Genomic DNA, 27,764 nt, shown 5'->3' with positions numbered 1-27,764 from the left:
TTGGTCAAAACAAAAATATAAAAATGTGTGGCTTCCCCGTGATCTATGTCATGACCGTCCTTGGTTCCTGAGATCTCTGCCATCCCACGGTTGGTTATATGCAAAAATCATCATATGTATGAATGTGAGAACATTTTCCTGTTTTGTGTTCGTCTGTTTCAGTGATCTGTTGTAACTTGTTGATGGCCAACCTGCCTAAAAAGTTGTTGTGGTCCAGTCTGTGTGTTCAGAAGAAGAAAATCCAGAGCTTCAGTTTGTCTCGAAGGGATGTCGTGAGAACTGATGCATCGGTACCAAGGTGATGCCAAAATATATGTGGAAGGGGTGTGTGTTATATTTGATTTAGTGTCAGCTCTAACTGAAAGTTAACGACTATAAAGTGCCTCTACAGCTCCACGCCTGAAGCCACTTTCACAAAGACAGACTCCGACTGTGTCTCAGATAGAACAAACAGTCGGGCTTCAGGTAGACTGAGTCTCAATTCATCTGTTGCACAAAGCAGTTTAGTTCTTGACTACGTTAAGCCGGAATGTGGTGCAATGAATTCTGGGTAAAAAAAATGGCCGACCGCATCCAACCGCTCAGCTCCATTTACCCCAGCAGTTTGTCTTTAGGAAGAATTCAACACAGTTACAAGAGGGACTGAAGACTGAGACAATGCTACCAAACCACAAATTATCTGCCACATTTTCCTGTTTTTTTGGTTGGTGGGTGCCAGTGCTCGGCGCAGGTGTCATTGATTGTTACCATGGAAACACTGGTCTTAGAACTGAGTTAAACTGGGGTTAAGGTGTCTAAAGTTTTTACCTTAAAACTAGTCAGTCTTTATCTTTGTGAAACAGTCTGACTATCATTAAACGGATGTTCAACTGGACCAACACTATAGACCTCGTCTTGGAAAACACAGTTGGGTTTAAATTAGCCTCATTTAGCCTTATGACTTGATATGTAACATATTACATGCAAACATGGTGGGTTAAAATGTGACTTTAATGTATAGAAAAAATATATATTTAGTGGGGATAGCTAAAACATCAACTACTTTTGGTCACACCTGGACGATGAAACCAGGAAATGTTTCTTCAGAGCAGCTTTTTACAAAGAAAATCAACATGTAATATTAGCAGTGTTTATGAATTACAATGGTTGTATGTCTAAATTCAGGATTCACCTGGGTGATGGGCTCCACGGTGCCGATGTACGTGTCTGGACGGAGAAGAATGTGTTCTAGCTGGGTCTTCTTCTGATACACTCTCTCCACAGACAGCTTGGAGCCGGCCTTGTCTTTCTTGGCTCCCTCCATCTTGCCACTATCACCTCTGCCGTTCGTAGCCTCCTGTTAAACAGAATTTTTTTTTTTTTTTATCATTAGAAGATGCATAACTCTCTGGGACAAAAAAAAAAAAAAAAGGGCTGTGCTGTTGACATCAGATTATCAGCACTAACCACCACAGTCAGAACGGCCCACTCCTCTCAACAGAAGCAAAATACTGGCCATCACACTGTAAACGGAAGACTGGGGTGTGTCAGCTTGTGCTTATACAGAAGTGAGCTTTATATCTTATCTCTCTAATTCAAACTACAATAATATCTATATTAAATATCATGTTCTAAATGTTGTGTGAGGATTAGGTGCAAGGTATTTCAAATATTCTTTTCAGTTACTTAATAAGAAACAATAAAATAGTTTTACTTGCAAACAGACCCATGTCAACAGGAACTTAATAAATGAATACAGCATGGAGAATGAATTTCAGCCTCTTGCACTGATAAAAACATACGGAGGCTACTGTATCAGACCCCTTCAGTTTTTGCACACTTTGTGTTGTAGATAAAATACTAGATGGATAAAATGGCCATTGTTGTACAATAACCCAAGAAAGTTTATTAAAAATCAAAAAGTGAAATCCCTCATTTACAAAAATATTAAGACTCTTGATTCAGAAATGTATAAAAGCCTCTTTTGCAGCACTTACAGCTTCAAGTCTTTTTGGGTAAATCTATAAGCTTTGTACACCAGGATTTGGGCAGTTTATCTCATTCTTCCTGTCAGATCCTCTCAGGCTCTGTCAGATGGATGAGAAGCGTCTTCAGGTTTCACACTAATATATTTTCATTTTAAAACGCATCTCTTCTCCTACGTTTTCCTCCTGGTGTCCACACTACTCTGGAGTTTTCAAGCCCCGAAAATTGAGATTTTTTGAAACCATGCTCGACCCATTTTAGTTTGAAAACTCTGTTGTTGTGTTGTAGTAAATGCAGCATCGTTGTTGTGGCAACGTGACGTATTCTTCAACGTGCCATACACATAAACAATGGAGGGCATTATAGGGACACCAAACAGAGAAACGTCTACACTTCCTCAACTGACCACGCCGTGGTTTTGCAGGTTAAAATACTAACAGCATAGTAGAATAACTAACAGAAATGTAACAGTGAATGGTGTAAAGTCGCTTTATAAATTTGCATTGCAAATTTTTCTAAAAACATCTGTTCCCTTTGTCAATATGGGCTCTTGCATGTAGATTGGTGGGCAAAAATAGCCATTTAATCTATTTAAAATTAAATCTACAACACAACAATGTGCACAAAAAGTGAAGGGGTCTGAATACTTTCTGAAGCCACAGTGCACCGCAACACAAGACTACAAGTCAGCTTAGTTCCAATTAACTGAGGGAAGAAACAGGTAGGACACAGAAGTGCCTAGAAATGAACATTTTCCAAATCAATTAATTTTTTTATTTTATTTTGCGAATCGGGTTGAAAAAAAAAAGTTTCATTCACAAATTTCTTCAATCTTTCCGAATCTTTGCTATCCCACAACACAAGATAGTAGTAGTAGTAAAGCAAGGTAAAGCAAGTTAATACACTAATCAAACATCATATTAGCCAATCATATAGCAGCAGTGCAGTTAATAAGATCATGCAGGTACAGACAAGCGGCCTCAGTTAATATTCACATCAAACATCAGAATGAGGGGAAAAAAGTGATTAAGTGACTCTGACCGTTGCATGATTGTTGGTGCCAGAAGGGCTGCTGTGACTATTTGTTAAACTGCTGATCTCCACAAACAGTCTCTAGAGTTTTTACCAACATCTGTGCCACATAAAAAAAAAAAAGGTTTTACATAGGAGATTTTACAGTAAAGATAGAGGAAGTGTGTTTGACAAGATCTGGGACCCTGTACTGAAATTCTTCCAGGCTAAGCATGAATGTGTTGAGTTCAATGTAAAGCACCATGCTGTGCATTTTCTTTCCCCCTTTGTCTCTCAAAAGTTACTGTAATATGTAAATTTAATTTTGTTCCTTTTAAAGAAACAATAACTTGCACTTAATCTATCTGTGACTGTTGCTACTCTTGTTATGTATGTTTGTGGCTTTTTTTTTTTTTTAATTATTTTGTAAGTTTGTGTTCCGACTTTACAGCAAAATAATAAACATTTAACCTCCTAGGACCTGGCGTCCACATATGTGGACTTCACATTTTGGGTTCTCTAGACCACAATACTAACTTTTTCTCAACAAGGGCCTGGTGACCACATATGAGCCATGTTCAGAAATTGAAATGAACAGTTTAGAACAGTAACAATGCAAAATGTTCAGAATGTTTTTTACTTTGTTATAGACATACGTCTTTCTGCAACTGTTAGCAGTACTTCAAATGGGCCATATTGCTCAAAGGGGCACAATTGTTCTTTCTCATTTTGTTTTTGCACTCAGGAAAATGCTGCTGTGTTCTGGCACCAAATAAATAGTTTTGCACATCATTACTCAATTGTCTCTTTATTGGTTTCTATCGAAATTTAAAACTAATGTCCTCATATGTGGACATCATTTTTCTCAGACACTACATCATGTAAAAAGATAATTCTTTTTTGTTACACTCATCAGGTCCCAATCAGCCTAAATAGCAAAGAGAAATTAAAAATGCACACCATGCAAGAGTTCGGGTCTTAGGAGGTTAAAGACATTTAAACATAAAGTTTTACATAAGGCAATTTAGTTTTACATAAGGCATAAAAAGGCAAAAGGATGAGTTTAAAAGTAATCTACATATCTTCTTCTCTCACTTAAGTAAACAGAATATAACTTGTGACAACAGTCTCACAGCTACAACACTTAGTTTTCATTACCTAATTTAAAAAGCTGATTATAAAATCACACTTAATTGCCCGTATTTTTACTGCCCATGTTACTAAAGTGCTGGTAAGGACATTACACTGAGTAAATACTGTGCAATTATTACCAGATAGATCACACACAAATTGCTATTACTGCACTGAACTGTAACTGTAACCACAAACCAGAGAGATCTGAGTCTGTTGCCTTTGTTTGAATGGGGGTCTGGGGTCACCATATTGGTTATTGGTTACTACCAATATGTGTGAAGTGTTTATTCCCTTTACTGGCAACACAACAAATCTCCCACACCGTGACTGTGAATAGAGACACTGGGCTCTGTGTTTTTGTTTTGCTTACACAAGTTAAACAAGCTCAGTTAACCATGTAGTAGCTGACTGGCTTCAGAGTGATTTAACTAGGCCCATTTAAACACAATGACTAGTCCTAACGGTCAACACGGTGCGTTCACGGATCAACGGAAACAATAAAGACACAAAGTTAAAGAGACAGTAGGTTCCGCCGAGATGAAACTTGCTCCATTCATTAGTACGTGCACTGTAATAAACAAGTAATGGTGTTAGTGGGTTGGGCCGCAAACTTCTCCTGTCCATTAATGCTTAATTACGACTGAATCAGTGGCTGCATTTCTTTTTTCGTGAAGTTGATACCAAACTTTATTTTGAAGACGTAAACTACGGGCCCTTCGAGCTACAGTAACGCTTACAGCTGCCAGTGTGTCGAAGTCTGGTTTAACCCTGAGACAAGCTGCTGTGATAAAACAACACACAATCAGATGTTATCTCCATAAAACAACTCTCCAGGGTCACTGCATCGAGGCGACGGCCTTTGTAACCCGGTCAGGATTTAAATGGAGACCGCAGCTGGCTGGTCTTAAACAAGCCTATCAGTGGACAGGGGAATAGACACTTGGTACGAGATTTAAATGCTAGCTAAAGCTTGTAGCGACCCGGTTGCACCCTTGCAAATGTGAATACCTTTAGCTATAGAAAAAGCAGTATTGTTATTGTGGACGTGTAAGTTAGTTCAGAAGTTGTATGTTGAAACTAACTTACCATCCAAGCCAGACCCCCGCTTCCTGCTGCGTTGCTGGACATCTTCCTTTGTGATCCTAATTTTTTACTGATGCAGCTCGCAAAATGTACTCAATTCCCAGTGAATTCAAAAGTCCGTCAGCATAACAAACGTCTCAGTTACGTAAAGGTACAAAAATCTGTTTATCGTCCATGATCTTCCTTCGGTTGTTGATAAGATAATCCTTCGGAGTGTATCAAAACAAGCGGAGGAGGGGAGTGTATCGCGGCTATTGTTAAAATCGACAAGCGGTGGCACAGTAGGCCTAAACTTCCAACAAAGATGCTAACCGGGCTACTTGCTGCAAATAAATACTGTACAAAATGCACGCAATAACGGGTTTACAATTTCATGTGAAAACTCAACAGAATAAAATATGAGTTTAACAGAAACGCTTTGAAAACGACCGAGTTAAATACTTTTCATTTAGAAATAAAAACGACTATTCGCTAACAGCAACATCCGCTGTCCGGCTCCGCCATCTGCAAGACAGACGGCGAATCGTCCCGAGGATAAACCGACCAATCAGGCGGCGGGGTTTCAAAGACGCCGGTACTTCGACCAATAGAAAACGTCAACATTCAGCGGCTCGTGCTTTTCTTCCAACGCAAGATGGCGACAAAAAACTCACTCAAGCCAAATCATTGAAAGACGAGACAGTGTGTAATATATTGCGTAGTATGCCTTAGCATTATTCTGGACTCGACTACTACCAGACTGCAAAAATATCTTTATTATACCACTATACATTTTTCTAACACTCATTCAATTACACCAACACTGACATTAATTTGTTTGGTTTATACTTAAACACAAGAATGGATGGTTATGTGTGAAAATACCATTGCACAGTATCATCATTATAAACTAGAAAACTTCCGGAGAAATTTTTTAATGTTCCTGCTGCTTGGTGCGTGTACGTCACTTTCATTTTCATTCATGTCGTAAAGACTTATCCTGACACTGACCTGGCCAAAATGACCTCACAATTATAGAAAGACATGAACACACACGCATATAACCACACATCAACACGCACACACAAGTACACGCAAATACACCGTGTTGATTTATCTTAAAGTTGCTCTCATACCTGAGTTAAAAGGCTAAGAAATTAATGAGTTTAATTAGCCAATCAGAATCAGCTTTGCCCATTTCTGCCCAGTAACACCTGCTCCTGAATTTGTATTGCAGTCAGTGGGAGAGGTGGGGGGTACTCCCATCACTTCCTCAAAAACTGAGACCAAAACTGGGTGATACAGGACAAAGGAAATCTCTACATTTTTGATACAAAAATTGTCAATTAAGGTTGGAAATTGTGGGATTTAAAAATAATTTGTCAGACTTTTTTTTTAGTTGAGTTTAGGGTTGACTAAATGGAGCAAAGTCAGTGAAGAAGTGAATCCAGTCACACAGTTGCTTCATCACATGGATGTGAATAAAACTGTGTATGTTCAGGAGATAGCGCAGGATGTCACCAGTGAGTTCAATCAGGATCTTGAGTTATGAGCAAATATGATATTTGATATGATAATGATAGGCCATGTCCACATGTCAGACCAATCAATATGGCTATACTTCAGATTTTGGTTAATAAGGGCCTGAAGATATCTATCAACACTTATGAGGATTGGACAAATCATTAATGAGTTATGACCAATTTACTGCTAAGCCCCGCCCCTTGTCAAGATTATTGGTCAATATCTTGAAAACTAAATAAGATATCAATAAGGTCTTTTGATAAGTCTGGTCAATGATAATCGACAGAAAATTTCATAGCAATCAGACCTAGGAGGAGATGTCAAAAAATATGTTTTTCCCAAAAATTTTAAATGTCGGAAAATCCATCAAGATGGGTTTTTTTGAAGTGCACAGTGAGCTGGACTAGTGTTTGTAATTTCAAGTCAATCATACAAAGGGTACGAGGGGCGAGGACCTACAGCTTCCAGATTCCTTGCATGAATTGAAATGTTATTGCTTAAGTAGGACTTTGGTCACCTGAGGGTTTGAACTCATGACCTCTGCATCCTCAGAGAAGGTGAGTGGGAAAACATGAGCCGCACACACCTTCTCAGAAGATATCATTATGTTCAAACGTGGTATTTTATGATCAAATATTTTGGTGACTTTGAATCCAACAATTACAGCAAGATGGTGAATATCACTGTGGACTCACTTGATATCTGCCATGTGGAGAATATCTGTCAAATTTAGTAGCATTTAAATGATTTTTGGAAATATAGATGTTAATTGATTTAGCATTTTTTGAATATCTAAAGCCACAATATCCAAACACTGCGCAGCAAAGCTATGACCTAGCATCTGATGCATGCAGCTAGTTTGGTTACTATAGTTTTAGTCAATTTTGATTTCTGAGCCATTATGTAAATTAAGATTCACAACACAGGTTTAAAATGATATAATTTTCATTGTAATTCCTTTTTTTGCCTGTATTGTCTATAGATGACTTATACCAAATTTTGTGAGAATCGGATGAATGGCCTCTGACTAGTTTGTTTGAATATTAGAATTTTTTTTTTATTTTTTTTTTTAGAGAAAATATGCAGATGAATCAAGAGAGTAAAATGGCAAAAGAATTTTGACTAGGCCGAGCCATTTTTGATATAATTGCAAAAACCTAAAATTGATCCTTACAGCGCCACCTTGAGGAGAAAGGGGTGGACTTTTTGTTTTTGCTGCGTGAACGCTTGTAATGAAGAATAAAAACAGTAATGAGAGCAAAAACAATATGGTTCTGTCCCTTCAGGTATGGGACCCTAACAAGCAGGAGATGGTTTGCTGTGTGAAATGTGTCCATGCATCACAAACTACAGACACATTCACAGCGGAGGCATATGTTACAAAACTCTATGGCTTTATGGTTAAAACTCTGCACAGCTATATCGTAGACTTCATGTCTCCTAGGTGATTTGGCCCTCGGTCCGATCAAAGGTACAAAACTCAGGTTGTCATTCATCTATCATTAGATCATGCATATTTAATCATCTTGGATGAACAACACATATTGCACTGATTTGTAAACTTACATCAATTCTAGAGCTCAAACTATGATTCAAACAGTTCGCTCTGAACTTGTCAGAGCAGACAAGAGTGAAAAAGTATTAGGGGTCCAGTTTTGTTGAGTACAACGACTGTTCAGCATCTTCCAGGTGAACGAGGATTTCAAATGAAGGCCCCTCTGTCTCCTTCATGCTCCGTCTGAACAGCTGAGAGTGCTGCCACGATGTTTCCCCCTCTCCACCACTGAGTTCTGCTACAACGATGAAGTCTGAAGAGCCGGACAGAGTAGAGAACGACTGCATCGTCCCATCTGATGGTTCAAACACAGGAGAGGAGATTATCACGAGGGATCATGTCATACAATCATATTTTTGTAGTATTTTATCAGAATATTTATGACATATGACGGAGTATTAGGGCCACGTTGAGGGAAAATAAAGTCAGCTGTAATTTTATGAGAAGAAAATATGAGAATAAAGTCGTATGTTTACAAGAATAAAGTAATAATATTATGAGAATAAAGTGGTAATTACGTAACTATACCTCCAGAGAATTCTGTAGTGATCTTGTCTGACTGCAAGTGCCAGCAGACTTTCCCCGTTTGGAAGGTCTGGCTACTGGCCATGATCGAGACAGACTTTATCTTCATTCCCACTGGAGCAAAATCAAACTTCCAGCTGATTCGTCCCACAGAGGAGCCTTCTGTTCGAGCTATGTACACCTTGAGAAAGAAGAACAATCGGGTCAAAACTACGGTGGCCCTGAGAGCTCAACGCACTGCAACTTAAGAAAACACCTGCAAACAGACAAAACACAAACAACAACAGAAAACGTCTTCATCAGTTTAACAACACAAGAGCTGCAAATACTCACAACACAACCACAGTGTTTCCAGGGGACGCTAAAAAGTGATGGACCAGACTGTTTTTCACAACAAAAGTCACAAGTGGGCATCGAACAACAAGTGCGTCCCAGCCGGGTTCCTCACTCTTATCATTGCAAATCACAGAACAGAAACACATTGCTTCGTTAATCACCGTACCATCTGCCAGTCCTGTTCCACCTTTCTGAAGACGGACTCCGTCCTCCACGCGCACTGATCCCAGTTCTGAGTGACCTGAGACCCGTCGGACAGTCGACAGTACTGGTCTTTGGTGGCACTGTAGCACACATGCAGCAGCCTGTCGCTCTTCTCTCTCTCAGTAGGAGTAAACACGTAACCTGCAGCCTAAGAAAAACACACACACACACACACACACACACAGTCACCAATCAAGCTCTAATTCTTCGAGCTAGTTTGATCACATATTTATTGTACTAATATTGGTTGTGTGTTTGGTTTTTCAGCTCATATCGGTCATGACAGAGTAAATATTAGAAACACCACTCGGTAGAATGCAGTCCACTTCAACAGCAACACAAAGTTCAGCTTCAAGAATGACCATGAACCTCAAACATAAACTGAGCATTACAGACTGCAGTAGTTACTTTCAGACAGGTCGACCTCAGAAACTGGCTAATGAGTTAAATTATCAGTATAATCCTAATTTAATTTCAGACGTTGGTACACAAAAGCCTGGATCAGTTGATGGAGAATAAAGGAAAATGACTGCACTGTAAGCAGCGTAAGAAATGGTATAAACTTCCTGTCTCCTAAGTGGGCGTGGTTGTGACTGTTCGCTCAAGTCAAAACATAACAACAATACAACAGTAGATAGAGTCTGAATTTACGCCTGATTTTGCTGCTTGTTTTTATCTGTTGGCTTAAATCTGATCAACCTGGGACAAGATCGTATCAGTCTAATAATACTCTCTGTTTTCCCTCCAAAAACTGTTCAATAATAATAACAACAACAGTATTACCACGCAGGGAAATACAAGTTTTATTTCAGATTTAACTTTAAATTCATGGTTGCATGTATAAGATTGATGATTGTAAATGCTCCTTTCTCAACTGTCTCTGTTACAACTCTGGTTTTATTTTTGTAGTTCTGGTAATCTACCACTGTTTGGAGTTTAGGTAATAATCCCTCCGTGTACAGGAGAACTGTTAAACATATGCAGTATAATTAAACGTATCAGTGGATACATACAGCTGATTGGAATAAGCTCCATCGTAACACCATTTATAATATACCTTACCTGTGTTGAGGTCCCTGGCTCAGCCGCTCTGGTCTCCCCCCTCGCCAACCTCCAGGCCAGAGAGCCAGAGTTGCGTCCTCCCAGCTCTCCTGGTTTTGGCCTCTTGGGGGAAATAAACTCCACCAGCTCGACAAGCAGCCTCTCCGTCAGGTCCTTCATCCGGTCTGGACTCAGGGACTGTTGTCTCTTCAGAACCGGAGCAGACACAAAGAGTCACGGCAGGAAACGTCATGACATGTAGGGTTACAGAGTGAAGACTTACTGAGGCATTGAGCCCATTAATGGTGTGAAGCAGCCAGGCCTCTTGAACACTGGTCCTTCTCGACAAAACCTCTGGATGTTTGCAGGAATACCTCCATGTCACATCCACCACCTGCATCACACACACAAACACACACACATATCGATGACCTTTACCCCGACATTAGCCATCACAACTAACCTGAACCAGAACCTTCATCTTATTACTTATTTTCTCTGCGATACAGTGAGAGGTGACGCTCGAGATTACAAAAGCAGAAAGAAAAAAAACTAAAACAATCAGAATAAACAAATCACTTCCTGATAAAAACAATTACATTCAGAAACATTACGATTTGAAAGATTTTAAAACAAGTATTTCTATGCTTTGTCTCGATATTCAAAGTCTGTTGTAGGTTATTCCATAAATCTGGAGCATAAACTCTAAAAGCAGTCTTTCCAAGATCGGTGTTCACCCGAGGATCCAGTCCTGTACTTTGGTAATTTATTTAAGAATGCTTTATAAATGAATATAAATAAATAAATAAATCTTGTCTCATTGAGAGAGAGAACCAGACAACTTTTTGTTGCAATGATGGGTACTGTAGGAATCCCCAGTCATAAGTCTAAGAACAGAGTCATATACAGCATCTAATCCCTCAAAACAAACCATCTGCATAGATAATAACACAACATAATATCACAGTGACAATTTTATACAGAATTATTTCCATCAACTTACTTTATCACTTGTCTTCATGTCACCAAACTATCATCTTTCTCTCCCAAAACTATGGAACAGATCCACTAAAGGAATATATCAGAGACTCTTCAGGCCATTATCTACAAATTCCATGAAAAGATCAAACCAAAAAATGAATGTTGTAGTAAACTGTTTCTTATTCCTCTGTGCCACAGACCTCAATGGTTGTGTATTAATCCGCAGCTGTAAGTAGTTCCAAACATTTGCATTATTTCCTCCATTTGTGTGTCATTTTTAAAGATTAATTAGGAACCACTGGGCTGAGTTCCACTGTTAGGGTAGATCAGAGAGTGTTGATGGACTAACACATTGTAGTTTTTTGGTATTTATGTAATAGTACAGTAGTATTAGTAGTAGTGTCTGTGTTTCTGACCTGGTCCTTGGAGAAAGCCAGAACATAGGCCAGTTTCTTCCCCCAGCCGACCTCATACAGCAGAGGCTGATCACAGACGTTCTCACACGAGTCACAGTGGAGCCAGCGACGCTGAGAGACCGAGTAGATCTCTGTCCACACGTGGTCTGAAACAACACAGAGAGGAAAAGACTTTCACACTGAACAGCTGGTTCTGATATCAGAATTAATATGAATTTAAGAGGTTTCAAAAGCCAATTCTGATCATTTGTGAAATGTAGTGACGTGTTCCTAAAGAAGATAAATAAACTTCTGCTCTTCCTCCTTGTGCAGAGAATCAAGTTGGCGATGCCACATCAGTCAGTCATGTACATACCTGTGCTGTCCCAGATGTACCTGGCCTCAAGGCCAAGGGCTCTGCAGCACAGGGTGAAACAGTTAGCCCACTCCCCACAGCGCCCCCTTCTGGTTTCTAGCAGCTTCTCAGGATTGTTGTACCTGGTGTTAATAAAACAGAAGAATGTGCATCAGCTGAAGCGATCCATATTATTCTGTGTGTTTTGTCTTACCATTTTAAAATTAGTTAACAATGAATACTACAAAATTAAAAGTAAAATGGAAATGTACTAGAAATGAAAAATATTCAATATCACCGCCTAACTTGTTCTGCAACCTAATCCCAATTTTGACCTCAAATCTAACCTCAAGAACTCGTCCTGAACTCCCTCACTGCAGCCGTAGGAACTAGACAAAATGTCACACACACACACACACACACACACACACACACACAAACCTTGGGAATCTGTTGGAGAGGCTGCAGGCCTGACAGTAATGGTCCTCCACTCGCTGAGCTCCCCAGCGGAGGTCGTCAGTGCTGGGACTGAGGGAGCTGGCGTTCTGGGTCGAACCTCCACAGCGGCTGCAGGGCAAAGAGTCCACCCAGGAGAAGAAGTCCTGTTTGAACCACCTGAGTAACTCCAGCACCAGGAAGTCTTCTATTCCAAGTTTACATTCTACAAACAGGAAAGCAAGACAGATGCAAGTCAGTGTCTCTGAATCAGTGTGTAAAGGAGCGTGCAACATTTCTGTTTGTTTGCAGGCAGTATGATACAGATTGATGACTCTGAGTGAGGGGACTTCACCTGGGTCGGCATCTTTAGCCTCCTTCAGCTTGAGCTGAGCAGCCGAGGACAGCTGCTGGTGAGGGATGTGGCTCCTAGCTTTCTGCTGCAGCTCGGCGTTTTCATACAGCATCACATGTTGGAAGTTAGACTGGAGAGTCACAAAGAAGCTCATGCTGCTCTCCTGACAGAAAGACACGAAAACATCCAGGTCAGTCACCACCAAGAACAATGAGAGAGATTGTGAAACAGACAAGTCACGATTTTTCAGGAGTGTGACTGTATGAAAGCTATTTTATTTAAAATTTTAAAATGAGTGTTTCACCATTAACAGTGAAAAGAAACAAAGCATAAAGAATTTAAGAAGCAGTACCCCAATTTCAACCCCAAAATCTTAAGTGTACGGAATAATGATTAATCACCACAGTCACCAATGAGCACATTTCAAGATGCATTGCAAAGAGCACCATATTGTGCGCACTACACCCCTCCCCCGCCCCATTTCCATCTATTTGACGTTTAATTTATTTTGTTTTGCAGTTAATCTGATAAGGGATTTTCAAAGACCATATCAGCTAAAAGAAGAAACACATCACTCTGTTATTTTTTGATAGTAATCCGTTATAGTAATTAATTAAATAGTAATTTATCCTAAAACCATGTGGTGAAATCTTTATGAATTAATATTCCAAACACTAGTGCCAAATCATAAATGTTGCATACATACAACTTGGGGTTTTGAAATGCTGTCAGGCCATCTCACTGTCTGTTCCTAATCTGGCAAACTGCATTTTTTTTACTGACAATTACTGGAGTTTGTAATTAATTAGTCAAGATGTTCACCATAGATTTGTTTATTCTCAATTTCAAATGAAAGCAGATCTGAGCTAAAAGAAAAAGTGAGTTACAGTGTGTTGAGCCTGTGCTGTGACACTGCAGCTGAACGCTATAAATTAATAGAGTCCCAGTTTATTTTGTTTAAACCAGGGTCTTTACCAAGGATGATGGCTGTGATGGAGGTTGTGAAACTGGCTGGATGGAGGTAGCAGCAGCAGAGCTCGCTGGAGCTGGGGTCGGGGCTGAGGCTGAGGCTGAGGCTGAAGTTGAGGCTGAAGCTGAAGCTGAAGATGAGGCTGAGGCTGAGGCTGAGGCTGAAGCTGAGGCTGAAGCTGAGGCGGCCTGAGCAGTTGGTCGGATGAGCTGTCCTCCTGGCAGCCTCTGATCCCTCTCTGCTGCTATGGATTCCCTGATGAGCCTCAGCTGCTCCACTGATGCAGACTTAGGGAACACCAAGTGGGTCTCAGCCTGAAAAGAGGTGCAACTAGGGTAGTTAGGTCACATTTGACTTTATAGACTCTAGGGAATGAGGCAATATCGCACGAATACTGGCTTTAAACTCCTGCTGTGGCCCCCTGGCTGCTTCTTTTTGATTACCTCCTCAAATCCCATCTCGAAGAGACATTCCACAGCTCCTTTGATGGGCAACAGCTTGGTGGAGAACGTCGGATTCCCTATGCGGATCGACCTGTACTTTTCCTCATTGGGAGACCTGTGGGGGAGTGGCATCAAATGAGGAAGTACAGCAGTGGGCTGATCTCAATACCTTTTGTTCCTCTGTGGCATAAGACACAAATTACTATGAACAAAGTAATGAGTTATGCGTTCATTTGCTGGACGTAAACACACAAATGATAAATTAGTGTCCTTAGATTAATCGGTGTTGTTGTTACTGTGCACACAATTATGGGTTATATCTTACTTTACTGCTTTTTGCTTTACCATTGCACAACAGTGGGCACTTTCTCTAAATGTTGACTACTCAAAGAAACAAATGTAAGACTTCTTCCTGGTGTGTCACTCTTCTTCTTCTTCATTATCATTATGTTTTACAGCAGTTGGCATCCATCTTATTGGTGCATTACCACGATCATATCCTATAAAACCCCTGTATCCCTTAGAAAACCTATCAGCATTTTGACCTGTGCTGCGTCGGCCATGCTCAGTAATCCTTTTAATGTGAAATCCCTCAGATCATTCCACATAATTTCTCTCTGTGCCCCCGATACCTCCTACAACTCAGAGGCACATGCTCCACTGAATCCACTTCCTGGCATCTGTCACAAAAGCTGGTGTTTCCCTACCACCCTCAGTGTTTTTGTTTTGAAGCGCACAGTGACCCAACCTTAACCTTTTCAACGCACCATCCTCTCTCCTGTATCCACTCCCTGCCCTTGTTCATTTGAAATAGATGTCTCACTTTCCTCTCTTCTTCCCTGGTGTTTAACAGCAGCTGGCATCCAAGCAGTTGCATTCCTGCCATCTTTTCGCTATCACTCAGCTCCTACATTGTCCGGTCTACTAGATCTTTTTCATTAGTCCTGTTTCCCCGCAGGAAGTTAATATCCTCTGTTCACTCCAGGACATTCTTCAGCTCCCTTCCTCTCATCCCCAATGTGCATCTATTGCAGTTGATAATGACATGTTCTACTGTTTCTGGTGCCTGACATTGCTCACAGAGACCGGTTGAATGTTAATCCATCATGAAGTGTTCTACTCAGGTTGCTGTGTCCTATTCCTAATCCTGATATGATGACCTCTTCTCTCCTGTTCCTTACACTGCCAACTTTGTTTTTGACTGAATCTAAATGTCTCTCCTCATTGTCCGCTGCTGCATTCTCCGTGAATATTTGTCTTTATAATGCTCTTCCCCTCCGTTTTTAGATTTCTTAATTCTGATGACTGTAATTGTTTTCCGTAGAGCTTGTTTTGCCGGTTTGTCCACTTTATCGTTTTCCTTCTTGTGCCAGTATGAATCCATAAGAATTTGATTTCGGTAGAAGATGAATCTGAACATGTCAAAACCTTATCTTGATTAGTGTTTTAAAAACCTGGCGCGGTGGTGGTGTGCTGAATTAACCTCAAGACAACAGGAGGTCCGTTTATGTTTAACGTCTACTGATTAACAAGGGCAAATAAACATGACAGGTTTTGTTAAACACAGTTTGGTTTAACGGTAACAACAGCATACAAGTTGAGCCCTCAAATACAACTAGCCTTTTACGTTTTTTCGACTGTTAAGCTACTGTTTCTGAGACAACCTCAGCTCGACATAAGACATGTCAACTGACACAGAGCCGGGTTGTAGCGTAGCATTAAGTTAGCAACCGTACCTTAAAATATTGTCCGCATATGTCAGTAACAACTTGGCGACGTCCAGGAAAACTTCGTTTGGATTCTCACACAACGCTGTGACCGCTGGTGACACAGCCATGTTAGTATTTCCCGTCCAATCTGTGAAGTCCTCTTAGTTTTTGAGTGTGGTAGCTAATGCTAACACAGCAACTGCGGTTTAGATGTTTTGGGTCCTGACCGAGGCTGAGGCTGAGGCTGCCCCACCAACCGCCTGAATGAATATTCGCAGCTTTTTAAAAAATATATTGTATGTAATTGTTTTTTTTTCTATAGTTACGTTTAATTGGGAAATCGTATCTGTTGTGCTGCCGTGTTAATAATTTTAATTTAACAGTTTAGACCGAATATTTCCAGGTTAAACGCGTGTGGCGTTCCCAAAGGCGATCCAAAGTTACAGGCAAATTTTAGGACGACTTCTTGTTGTATGGATGTTTGTAGTATGTGTTCTATGGATCTGTCGACTACTAACTTTGAAGTGGAGCTCTGTCGAGTGAGTAATAAACCAACGTTCAGCTGTGTCACGACGATATTAATTATATCTTTAGCTTTGTAACTTCATCCCTCCCATGTTGAGGGAGCATTAACCAAAGCTATAAGCTAGCTGTCAGACTTCATAGATAACAGGATGTCTGCTCTACCACTGTCCTGCTGGACTAAACTCCTGCTGAGGCCACAGAACATGGGGACACTTCTACAGAAGAGTGTCTGCGTTTGTCCAAACCGAGAGTCCAGGCGTCACAGCTCTGGACAGCAGAGAAGGAGGGTGGTTATCACTGGCATAGGGTTGGTGTGTCCTCTGGGCACAGGGACTGCTCTGCCCTGGGACCAGCTGATTAAAGCCCAGAGTGGGATTGTTGCTCTGGACTCAGAGGCGTATAAGACTGTTCCCTGTAAAGTGGCCGCTCTGGTAACCAGAGGGACAGAGGAGGGTCAGTTTAATGAGGAGAAGTTTGCCTCTCGGGGGGAGATCAACAGCATGTCACCAGCCACTGTGATGGCTCTCGGAGCTGCTCAGCTTGCCCTGGAGGACTCGGGGTGGTACCCCAAAGCCCCAGAGGACCAGTTCAACACAGGGGTGGCTGTTGGCATGGGCATGGTGTCACTGGATGAGATTGCTCGCACCGCCGCTGCCTTCCAAGAGAAGGGATACAACAAAGTGAGCCCCTTCTTTGTGCCCCGCATTCTCGTCAACATGGCTGCTGGGCACATAAGTATCAAACACAGATTGAAGGGTCCCAATCATGCCGTGTCCACGGCGTGCACAACAGGTGCACACGCTATAGGCGATGCTGCCAGGTTCATTGCCCATGGGGATGCAGTTGCTATGGTTACAGGGGGAACAGAGTCCTGTGTAGGGCCTCTGTCAATAGCTGGGTTTGCAAGGGCGCGTGCCCTCGCCACCAAATGGAATGACAACCCTGCGCTGGCATCAAGACCTTTTCACCCAGAGAGGGAGGGCTTTGTGATGGGCGAAGGAGCCGCTGTGCTCCTGCTGGAGGAGCTGGACCACGCAGTGAAGAGGGGGGCCCGGATCTACGCAGAGGTCCTGGGCTATGGACTTTCAGGGGACGCTAGCCACATCACTGCACCCACTGCAGACGGGGATGGTGCATTCAGGTGACTGATTTTTGGCTTTTCGGAAGCAGATACTTTTTCTTACGTTTGAACCAATATTTTTTCTTATATTCAATATCCCACTATAAAATAATGACAAAAATAACAGAATTATTGCAGGTTACAAGTTACAGTCAATCAAGAAGTTGCATGGTAAATTTGATTAATAGAATGGGTGGAGGGACATTTTCATGCCACACTTACAGGCTTACATACAGTCTCCACTATGTTCACCAGCTGGGCTTTAACTGTGTCACTGTTTGATGAAGAACTAAACATTGTGTACATCATTTCCTTAGATTTCCTTTCATTTGGTCCATTGCTTACATACAAATATTCAATGGTTCAACTTTAGTTCCTGAGATGTGGGAACACAGTGACATTAGGAAATAGAAGTATAAATGAGCAGGAACTTTGTAAACAAATACCCAGGATAGACAAATTATTTGGGGAAAGAAAAGGAGACAGATGATAGAACGGAACATCACATTTACAGACTGACTTCCTGTCTCAGCTTTGATGTACTGTGGCCTTCCTGTGCTGAAAGGAACTGCTGTCCAGATTTTATTTTCACCTTGAAATAACGTGACGTAGATAATCTGGTTATACTGTTACTGTTATACAATGTTTTTATTACTGATAGATTTAATGCCTTAAAAAAAAAAAATCAAGATCCAAATTGTAATAAAGCAGCATTATCTTTTATTGTCTCCACAGGTGCATGTCTGCAGCCCTCAGAGACGCCGGTGTCTCACCAGCAGATGTAACATATGTGAATGCTCACGCCACATCCACGCCGTTGGGTGACGCAGCTGAAAACGCCGCCATCAAGAGGCTCTTCCAGCAAAGCGTTGACAGCCTGGCTGTGTCCTCCACCAAGGGAGCCACAGGACATCTGCTCGGAGCAGCCGGGGCCCTGGAGGCAGCGTTCACCGCTCTAGCCTGCTACCATGGAGTCCTGCCCCCGACTCTCAACCTGGACCGCACCGAGCCACAGTTCGACCTGAATTATGTTCCCTGCACCGCGCAGTCATGGCAGACTCGGGGCCGACGGGTCGCCCTCACAAACTCCTTTGGGTTCGGCGGCACCAACGCGTCACTGTGTCTCGCCAGCGTCTGACAACACACTGAGACTAATTCTTGACTTTTTATTTGAAATCAGATGTGAGAAGAGAAGAACTGATCAGTCCTGCTGCTGGTTGGTTGTGAAAATTCTTATGAACTGATCATATGAATATTGTGAATGTAGAGAAGTTTGGATCCTTTTTTTCCTCCTGAAATTTCAATGAAAGACTTGAAACTGCAAAGATTAAAATTTCCGAGGAAAGCTCTTAACCCTTGTAAAGTTTTATTGTTGATGATGTTTTTTATGCCTCCGCACGGCGACGGCCAGAGACACATATTCTTTTCAGGTTGTCCGTCTCTCTCATTCTCGTGGACACGATATCTCAGTAACACCTCGACAAAACTTCTTCAAATTTTGTACAAACGTTCACTTGGACTTAAGGAATAACTAATTACACTTTGGTGGTCAAAGTTCAAGGTCATGGTGACCTCAAAAAACATGGTTTTGGTCTTGTTTAGTAATATCTCAAACACCTTGAGAGAACGTCTTCAAATTTGGCACAAAACTTTCACCTGGACTCGAGGATGAACTGATTAAGTTTTGGTGGCTAAAGGTCAAAGGTTAAGGTCAGTATGACCTCACAAAACACTTTATAGCCTTTACTCAAGACTACACACAGTAATTATGACACATTTTTACACATATGATTAATATTTTTCTGACTCTGGATGTAACCTGAAACTAGTCTGAGCGGCGGAGGGATACAACTGCGAGGAAGTAGTTCTAGTTTTGGACATGACATTGATCCAATTTACATGTAGTTAGCATCAAAAGAAGCTATTCTGTAGTAGAAGAAGTATTATGGTTTCTATCAGGGAAAGCTGTACAGAAATTGTGGGGTTTGTTCTGCTCACCGATATTTGCAATTTGTGGCAGCAAGCTTAAACCAGGCTGCACTTAATCCTCACTCATTAACACTGCTGATAAATTGATCTGATCAATCTGTCATTGTCTTTTGTCGAGAAAATATCAGAAAATAGTGAAAAATGCACTGTAGAACCAAAAGTGACATTTTCAAATGTGGCGTTTATTCAGTTAATGAAGTTACAATGATAAAAAGCAGAAAATGTCAAGTTTAAACAAGGTTTTTTCTGCTTGAAAATGGATTTGGAGGTGATATGGCTTTGACTGTGACTGGAACCTATGTGACATGATTTTACAAGGTCCAGTTTCTATGTCTATTATTTGATCATTAAAAAAAAAAAAAACTGTGTAAGTGTGAGTTTGTGTCGTACCAGCAGGTGGTGCTGGCTCACAGCAAGTCATGCATTTTGTTTTCATATACCCCCCTCTCACTAGAGTTTAATCATTAGAGTTTAGGAGACAGTTCTATTCACATTATCCCTAAATCACATGACCTAAGAACAATCATGAGGAGAAACAGCACGTGGAGACGCAGAAAGCTTTTAGATCCATTAGAGTAAATAGAGAAAACATCATTCAAAAGAAAAGGTTGATATTAATAATTGAATAAAGAAGAGAATTGCATTGCATCCTGTTAGCTTCCTGTATCAGGCTCCTGAACAGGAGATAAATAGTGTTTAATACCTACTTTAATACCATCTTCATAGAGGCATGATCTCACAGTCGTGCTGTTTGTGATCACTTATGGAGGCACTTTCCACGCTGCGACCTCTGGCTCTGTGCTGCTTTCCTCTGGTGTTAGCCTGTTTTGTCCTGCTTTGTCTTTAGCAGTGAGAGAACAACACGGGGTCACCACAGCAGAGGGGTGAGTAAGAGAGGTTAATTGGGGACAACGTGCCATTACGTCCAGACTGAAAGCGAAGTAATCGGGTAAACAGTCCCCGAAGGGAGATGGACAGTTTTCTCAAACTGTTAATGTTTCTGCAAAGTTTGAAACGACAATTATTCTGCTGCTTCAGAAAAAGGAGAAGAGACACACGGTTGTTTTGTGGCTTCCAGAGGGAGACGTGATGATTATGTGGGAACATAAAGAATATCTCATTCTGGAAGCTCATATATTCCTGCAGACGTGGTTCTGTGTTTCTAAATTGCCCCACAGAGATTTTTAGGTGCTGTGAGTAAAACAAATCTCATTTAAAACTAAATCATGTACAGTGGAGTCCAAAAGTTTAAAATGTGTGTGTGTGTATGTGTGTGTTTATACAGTATATATGGTATAACTTTATATACAATCTATTATTTTACACTGTAATAAGTAGGTCAACATACACAAGTCTAAAGCCTCATTAGCCGCTCCAGACTGTAAAGTCCGTTACACCTCACAGAACTGTTCAGTGCTCTACTAACAATCTTGTTATTCCTGGAGACTAATGAGACGAATGTCTCACAGTGTCAAACTATACATTGTGAGACATCGGCTTATTTGCTTTTTGTGAAATGGACAAAATGATGTCAATCTCATGTCTGTACTGAGCAGGGGACAGGAGGAAGTTAGCCTAGCTTAGCATGAAGACTGAAATCAGCAGCTGTAGCCTGGCTCTGTTCAAATTTAGAAAATGCATCTATCATAGGGTGACCAGACATCCCTGTTTTCCAGGGATAGTCCCCATTTTTGGTTTCCTGTCCCCAGCTGGAACGTCCAACAGACGTCTAACTTTGCGCATGTTTTGGCCAACAGTGGGCGCTGGCTGCTAGCCTTTAGCAGCTTCAGAAATTAAGCTAAAACCATGAAAATAATAGAATTATCCAATTAGACTTTTCTTGTTTTGTTTGTTGTTGTTATCTCTAGGCAAAGAAAAGGTCACCTGACTCACTCAATGAAAACCTGAAAATATAGTTTTCATTTTGGAAGAAGTGAAGAAGAAGAAGTCGCCTGATTGTCTGCAATGGACTTCACCTGACAGTATTCACAACCTGGAATATTATTATAAAAACCTTTTTGTTTCTTTTGATCTGTGGATTCTTAGGGGCTAAAGGAATATACATAATTGAGACAGACAATCAGACTTCACGACGTCTACAAAGGCAGGGAGTCGTTGTTTTGTTGTTTTGTCGTCTTTCACCATAGTTAATTACAGTGCAACAGTTACTCATGGGCAGAATACATGAAACTGGGACTGTCCCCGTTTTTATTTCATAGATAAAAACACTGGATATTTTAAGGATATATTGACCACTGAACTGGAAATGTCCCCGTTACATTAACATGTTGTATGTTGTTTGTTTTAATAATGTGTAAGAACAAGATCAAGTCATGACGGAGGAAGAGGATGATGGTCCCTCACATTATTACTTCATGACTGTGATTTTTCAGTGTGAATACAAGATTATAGTTAGTGGATAAAAAATATTTGTGGATTAAAAGATGAGAAAGATTTCATCTTTCTTTTATACAAGAAAAAGATTTGGTGTCACCAGAGTCGCAAATATTGAGGGCGTCACCAAAGACATCAGGATTCCTGCTCTGCAGGCAAATGTCATGGAACTTCAGCCATTAGTTTAACAGACAAATGTCATGGAAACGTGTGTTGACCACTGGGGGATATTTGACTTGATAATGGTGTTACAGCAAACGTCAAACAGTCAGCATATGATTATGATTCATCCTGTGGGGACATGGCAAGCTGAGCAGTAGCTGAGATAATGTGCTGTGTTCCAACGTGATGGACTAATCGACAATCCGGCACCATCTTTAGGTTGCAGCCAGAAGGCAAGAATAATATTCTATAATTACATAACACACGCTAATAAGCTTCATTTTCTCACAATATTCCTACGATATGCTTATGATGCCTTTTTGATTTGATGCTTCATAAGTAGCTCGTAACTCTGACAGTGAAACGTTGAATTCATGTGATATGGCAGGACTGCACCTCTTGCTCTGTATTTCACTTGATGAATATTGTATCGTCGTGATTTAATTTAATAACATGATGTAAAGCCGGAACCAGATGATGAATTACTGTACTGGGGAATGTCTTCCCAGACCCATTTTTAGAGATTACGTTTTATTAACTCTTCTGCATGTCACATCCAGTTAATGAATAAATCAATTATTCATCCGTTTTTTAATTTGAAATAATCTGACACAGATAAATGAGGAAACAAGGTTTTTTTTTCCTTCCTTTTTTTTTTTCTTGTCAGAAAGGAAAGCCCGACATTTTCATTGGGGGATATTTTGGCCTCAGAACTTGCTGTATGCATCACTCTCTGCTCAGTGATTCAACAGCTAACATGCACCGAGATCAAGAGTGTCGGGGATTCCCCACCTTTACGTACTGCAAATTCACACATGCATTCACACAAACACACGACAACGTTAAAGTGTTGCAGACTGGAGGACGAGGACACGGCAGAAGCAGCGCTGCATCGTGATTCTGCCTTCCCACCATCCCCTCGGCTCTCTGAGAGTTAAGTGTACCCACTTCCACCACTCCATATAAATAGTGCCTTAGCTGAGCAGGAACTATTGATTCCTATTGCTGTAATGATGATGACTTTGGTTCATGTTATTCCTTTTTCTCTTCCTTCCTTTTTTTTTTTTTTTTTTTTACAGCCCCACCATCTAATTAGGAGATATCCAAGCTGAATTATGATCACCATGGCAACAGAGTCAGCATGCATTCCTTTGATATCACCCTGTCCCACCGGGAGCACAGCTTATCACCATGTTCTAAAATTAGACCTCTCCTCTCTCTGTGGCACATTCTGGATGGCCTTCATTCCTAAGCTGTGACCACTGATCAGCTCCGGTGTCAGACCTTCGGATCATTCATGGAATTATAGAATTACAGGTTGTTAGAATCATTATAATGAAATTTCATTCATACACAACCTATTAACTACACCTTATATTAGTATTTTTTGTACTATACATAGGCTATAATCACAGACCGCCTGCAGCCGGAGGAGAAAGACCCATATTCAACCCTCTGAGGTCGATGGGTATTTCCATTAATATGTTTGCGATAACACAGTGTAGAAATATGGTTTAAATGTTGTTAAAAATCTGTTGACTCTCCACTTTCCATTTCTTATTCTTGCGGGACTGTACATGATTTAAAGCCGGAGCTAGAAGGCCTCAAAACAGACCTCTAAACTTTAGCTCAGCGCTTCGACTCAGTGATATTATAAAAATCTAATTTTAGCCATTTATTAAACATTTATCTATATTTTACTCATACATTGCACTATTTGTTTATGAACCTAAGACTTTAATAGGTCCATTTCAAAAACTGGGCTTCTGTTTTTCAGCATTTGGGCCAAATTATCTTTTTGCACATTGCAAAGGTCAAAAAGGGGCATTGTTATAGAAAGAGCTGCGATAGTTCTGGAAATTGTGACGAAAACACTTGAGCATTATGTGATACGCAAGCTTTTAAAAGATGACTTTAAGAAATAGTGTAGAAATCCAGAAAATACCCTTAGACCTCAGAGGGTTAAGAGGGATAACAGAGCCACAGCCCAGGAGCTCTTTCACTGAATAATGAACTAACCAATTAAATGTAATATGTTCTTCTCTTCACAGTGTGTCCTACATTTCATCCAGTGTCATAAAATAATTTACAGTTTTCAATCTGTGTCAATACTTCACCCGATGCCTCACATTTTAACCCCACAGATGTAACAGCAGCTCTCATGGAAGGAAAGTCATTTATAATCAACTGAAGACAATATGAGTAAGAGACAGAATCTCAAAAGCTTGTGATAATTGAATTGATTACAAATTGTATTTGGGCAATGAAGTACAATATAAGTTGAAATAAGGTGGAAAAAATTTGTCAGTTAATTCAAAGCATTGAATGGCTGGCTTAGTCTCATCCTCCACTAACTCATCCTATGGTGTCCCGCAAGGCTCAATCCTGGGTCCGGTTTTATTTTCCATGTACATGCTGCCTCTCAGTGACATCATTTGGTAAATACGTTGTCCATTTTCACTGCTACGCTGACGGCACACAACTCTATCTACCAATCAGACCGGTCTAACATATCAATCCTCCACAACTGTCTCACTGAAATAAAATACTGGACGACAGACGATTTCTTGCAATTAATAATCAAACTAAATCTGAGCTCATCGTGCTTTGGTCCTTCTGCAAAAAGAATTCAAATCATAGAAAACTCAAATAACAAACTACACGAAACCCTCCGCCAAAAATCATGGAGCAATCTTTGATCAGGTTTTGTGTTTTACACCAAAGTTATTCAGTCATGTTTTTTTTTATCAACTTATCAAGTCTTTTAATTCAGCCACAGATCATAGAAAAGTTTGTTCACATCACTCCGGTCTCAGCATCTCAACACTGACGGCCCGTTCATTTCAGGGTTGATTTTAAAATTATTTTTTACTTTTACTTTACTTTATTACTTTTAAGGCCAGGTTTGGGCTGACTATATGTCTGAGCTTTTATCCCCTTATGATCCATCATTTCTTAAGATTCATTTTTTAGAAAATTCTTATTGTGTTCTATCTTTTTAATCTAATTTAGATTTTACTTTGATTTGTTAGGATGTTTTATATTTGACTCATTTGAAGCAGCACAAAAGTGCTACACAAATACCGTCTTATTATTATTATTATTATTATTATCATCATTATCATCATTATCATCATTACTTTCATTGTTATCATTAGCGTGAGTTGTCCACTGATCGGAAGGTCGGTGTCCTTGAGGAAGATACTGATACTGATCTGTCATTGTGTGTGTGTGTGTGTGTGTGTGTGTGTGTGAGCGTGAGTGTAGGTCTATAGGATAAAGCTCTGGGTGATGTCTAATGCACTTTGAGTAATCGATAAGACTAGATAAGCGCTGTATAAGTGCAGTCCATAAGATGAGTAAATGCATTAAAACATCAATTAGAGGTGGTCGAGACGTAGACGTTAAAAAGAAGAAGGTTCGATCTTGAGGGATCTTAGTTGCATCATTTACCGCTCCGTCTCTGTTTCCTGTCTTCAGCTCTACTGTCATGACTGAATAAAGGCAAAAACAAAACAAAATGAACAAAGAAAGAAAATAAAAAAGGTAAATTAAAGTAGAATAAAATGAGGTATTATACAAGTTTATTTTTTGTAAAATGAAGTTTAAGTTTATTAAATAATTTTATTATCAGTTTCAGCGCTTTATTATTTCATATATAATTTGTAGGTGTAACATTTAAGTTTGTTATTTACAACCCCTTCAGTGTGGAGCACCTTTGGTTCCTGCCTGCCACTGTTTGCAGGGGGACAGGTGTAAATGTGACACTGTTTTTGATTTCCTGCTAAGAGGACAGAATAAAGTCAAGTCAACTGTCCTGCTGTGTTGATGGTGATTATAGACGAAAGTTAAAAGGAAATTGTAGCCCACTTGTCGCGCTATCGACCAAGAAATCAGGGTAACACAATCAAAACACTTCACCGAGACATTTGTCACTCATAACACACTAAAAAAAACCCACCACAATATGTACCACTATTGTCTTTGAAGCTTTTATGTCTTTACAGTATTTAGCAGGTGACATGACAACAAAAAACAACGACACTTCTCCACTGAACAGACTGTTCTACCTTCAGTAAACGTCACAGAAATCAATCAGAGAGGCTGCGATACAAAACCAAGAATCTTCCTGCACGCCTGATCCATCCCTACCAGTGTTACAGGGTCATCCACGGCGTCCAGGAGAGGCACGAAAAGGAGAGTAAGAAATGTGGAAGGTAAAGTGACATGAGGTGAAACCTTCTCTGGTCTTTGTCCGTGTTATTTTATTCACACGTGTCTGTACACAAGGTCAGTCACAGGTCACTATGGTCCATTGTTTATCTGTAGCTCAGTGAGCGTGCAGCTGCTCCGCTCACATCAGCAGTAGTCATAGTAACCAAGGTTACATCGATAGCAAGTGTAGCGGAGATGTAAACATTGAGCGGAGAGGAAGACGCTTCTTAAGATCCTCAGTGAGAGTCAGGTGAGACATCAGATCATGTTTAGAGATGTGGAATGACTTGAAGTGCTTTGGATGGTGTTAAACAAGTTAACATCGGTAATTCTCCATTTCCTGTCTCCTTGATGCACCAAGCTGCAATAAGTACTTGTGCTTCAGACAGTACGTGTCTCCTGATTGCTCCTTCATCCTTAAAAGATTTCCATCTCGAGCATCACGTCGCCTGTTATGACCCACGTCCAGGGGAACACAGGCAGTAACATCAATACTCTTAACAAAGAAAAGGTTTTATCCCTCCTCCACTCAGACTGGCTTCAGGTTACATCCCTGTTTATCCAGAGTTGTAGAAAATATGAACCATTTGTGTGAAATTTTGTCATAATTGCTGCGTGAAATCTTCAGTAATGACGTTGATCTTTGACCTTTAGTCCCCAAAACTTAATCAATTCATCCTTGAGTCCAGGTGAACGTTTGCGCCAAATTTGAAGTCGTTTTTTAAGGCGTTACCGAGACATCGTGTCCACAAGAATGGGATGGACAGACGTACGTACGGGTGGATGTACAGACAACCCAAAAACAGAAGGGATAAAAAGAGGTGGGTAAGACACATTGAAAATGTAGCAGGGTGTTTATTATCAGACTAACACATGAAGCAAAATGCAACAAAACGTACAAGAGATTCAGGGAAGAATAAACGTCAAGAAACGTCGGGGTTCTCCGAGGCCAGACGAATAAAACTCAGGTAACCTACACAGTCAAACAAAACAGAAACTCTTGGAAACAGAGTCAGTCGCCAAGGACGAGAAAGAATCCTACTCACGAAGAACAAACACAGCAACAACACAACAGACTCACAGGCAGCTCGGTGGCCAAAGGGCCAGAACCACCAGCTCTTGGAGGCTGATATAGCTGATCCACTGGTGAGGAAGTGACATACGTCTTCCATAGAAGTCATCAAGGGATGAAAATAAGATCTCAGCGTGCTACATCTCATTCAGGAGGTCATGCATTTTTTTTAAAGATTTATTTTTAGATTTAGATGTAGAGTTTTGGCAGCGGTTGAGTTTGAGTGAGAAGACAGGTCATGAATTTTGAAAGATGCAAAATATCTTGTGGCACGAAATGGAGCTTAT

The 27,764-nt window shown here is 40.5% G+C and overlaps 3 protein-coding genes across 3 annotated transcripts in view; 1 reads left to right on the top strand and 2 right to left on the bottom strand.

Moving 5' to 3' along the window:
• Positions 1-5,708, bottom strand: part of top2b (DNA topoisomerase II beta) — a 24,262-nt gene extending 18,554 nt beyond the window's left edge. The window contains exons 1-3 of the mRNA XM_087179079.1: positions 5,197-5,708; positions 1,172-1,336; positions 596-608 (exon numbers count right to left, since the gene is read on the bottom strand). Of these exons, the coding sequence (XP_087035205.1) occupies positions 596-608; positions 1,172-1,336; positions 5,197-5,238 (220 nt within the window). The 5' untranslated portion in view covers positions 5,239-5,708. The remainder of the gene's footprint in view (positions 1-595; positions 609-1,171; positions 1,337-5,196) is intronic.
• A 2,365-nt stretch (positions 5,709-8,073) lies between these two features.
• On the bottom strand, positions 8,074-16,228 carry ngly1 (N-glycanase 1). Its single transcript, XM_023425462.2, has 12 exons — positions 16,028-16,228; positions 14,292-14,406; positions 13,854-14,162; positions 12,879-13,041; positions 12,530-12,749; positions 12,110-12,231; positions 11,755-11,900; positions 10,641-10,751; positions 10,379-10,564; positions 9,279-9,464; positions 8,780-8,957; positions 8,074-8,546 (listed from the first exon to the last, which is right to left on the bottom strand). The coding sequence occupies exons 1-12, from the start codon at positions 16,126-16,128 to the stop codon at positions 8,338-8,340; spliced, it is 2,046 nt and encodes a 681-aa protein (XP_023281230.1). The 5' UTR covers positions 16,129-16,228; the 3' UTR covers positions 8,074-8,337.
• Positions 16,229-16,324: 96 nt separating this feature from the next.
• Positions 16,325-20,001, top strand: oxsm (3-oxoacyl-ACP synthase, mitochondrial). Its single transcript, XM_023425463.2, has 2 exons — positions 16,325-17,666; positions 18,381-20,001. The coding sequence occupies exons 1-2, from the start codon at positions 16,675-16,677 to the stop codon at positions 18,781-18,783; spliced, it is 1,395 nt and encodes a 464-aa protein (XP_023281231.1). The 5' UTR covers positions 16,325-16,674; the 3' UTR covers positions 18,784-20,001.
• Positions 20,002-27,764: the final 7,763 nt, after the last annotated feature.

This window comes from Seriola lalandi, unplaced genomic scaffold (genome assembly GCF_002814215.2).
Source record: "Seriola lalandi dorsalis isolate HSWRI2012SDOR001 ecotype SW California unplaced genomic scaffold, Sedor1 jcf7180002054780, whole genome shotgun sequence".
Taxonomy (NCBI): domain Eukaryota; kingdom Metazoa; phylum Chordata; class Actinopteri; order Carangiformes; family Carangidae; genus Seriola; species Seriola lalandi.
Note: the sequence above shows the minus strand (reverse complement) of the source record. Positions and strands in the feature narration are given on the sequence as shown.

Coding starts and splice junctions, on each gene's coding strand:
- ngly1 (XM_023425462.2), bottom strand. CDS start 16,128: ATGGCTGTGTCACCAGCGGTCACAGCGTTGTGTGAGAATCCAAACGAA. Junction 12,750..12,878: donor GGCTAAAGATGCCGACCCAG/GTGAAGTCCCCT, acceptor TCCTGTTTGTAG/AATGTAAACTTGGAATAGAA. Junction 8,958..9,278: donor TGGAACAGGACTGGCAGATG/GTACGGTGATTA, acceptor TTCTTTCTCAAG/GTGTACATAGCTCGAACAGA.
- oxsm (XM_023425463.2), top strand. CDS start 16,675: ATGTCTGCTCTACCACTGTCCTGCTGGACTAAACTCCTGCTGAGGCCA. Junction 17,667..18,380: donor GACGGGGATGGTGCATTCAG/GTGACTGATTTT, acceptor TTGTCTCCACAG/GTGCATGTCTGCAGCCCTCA.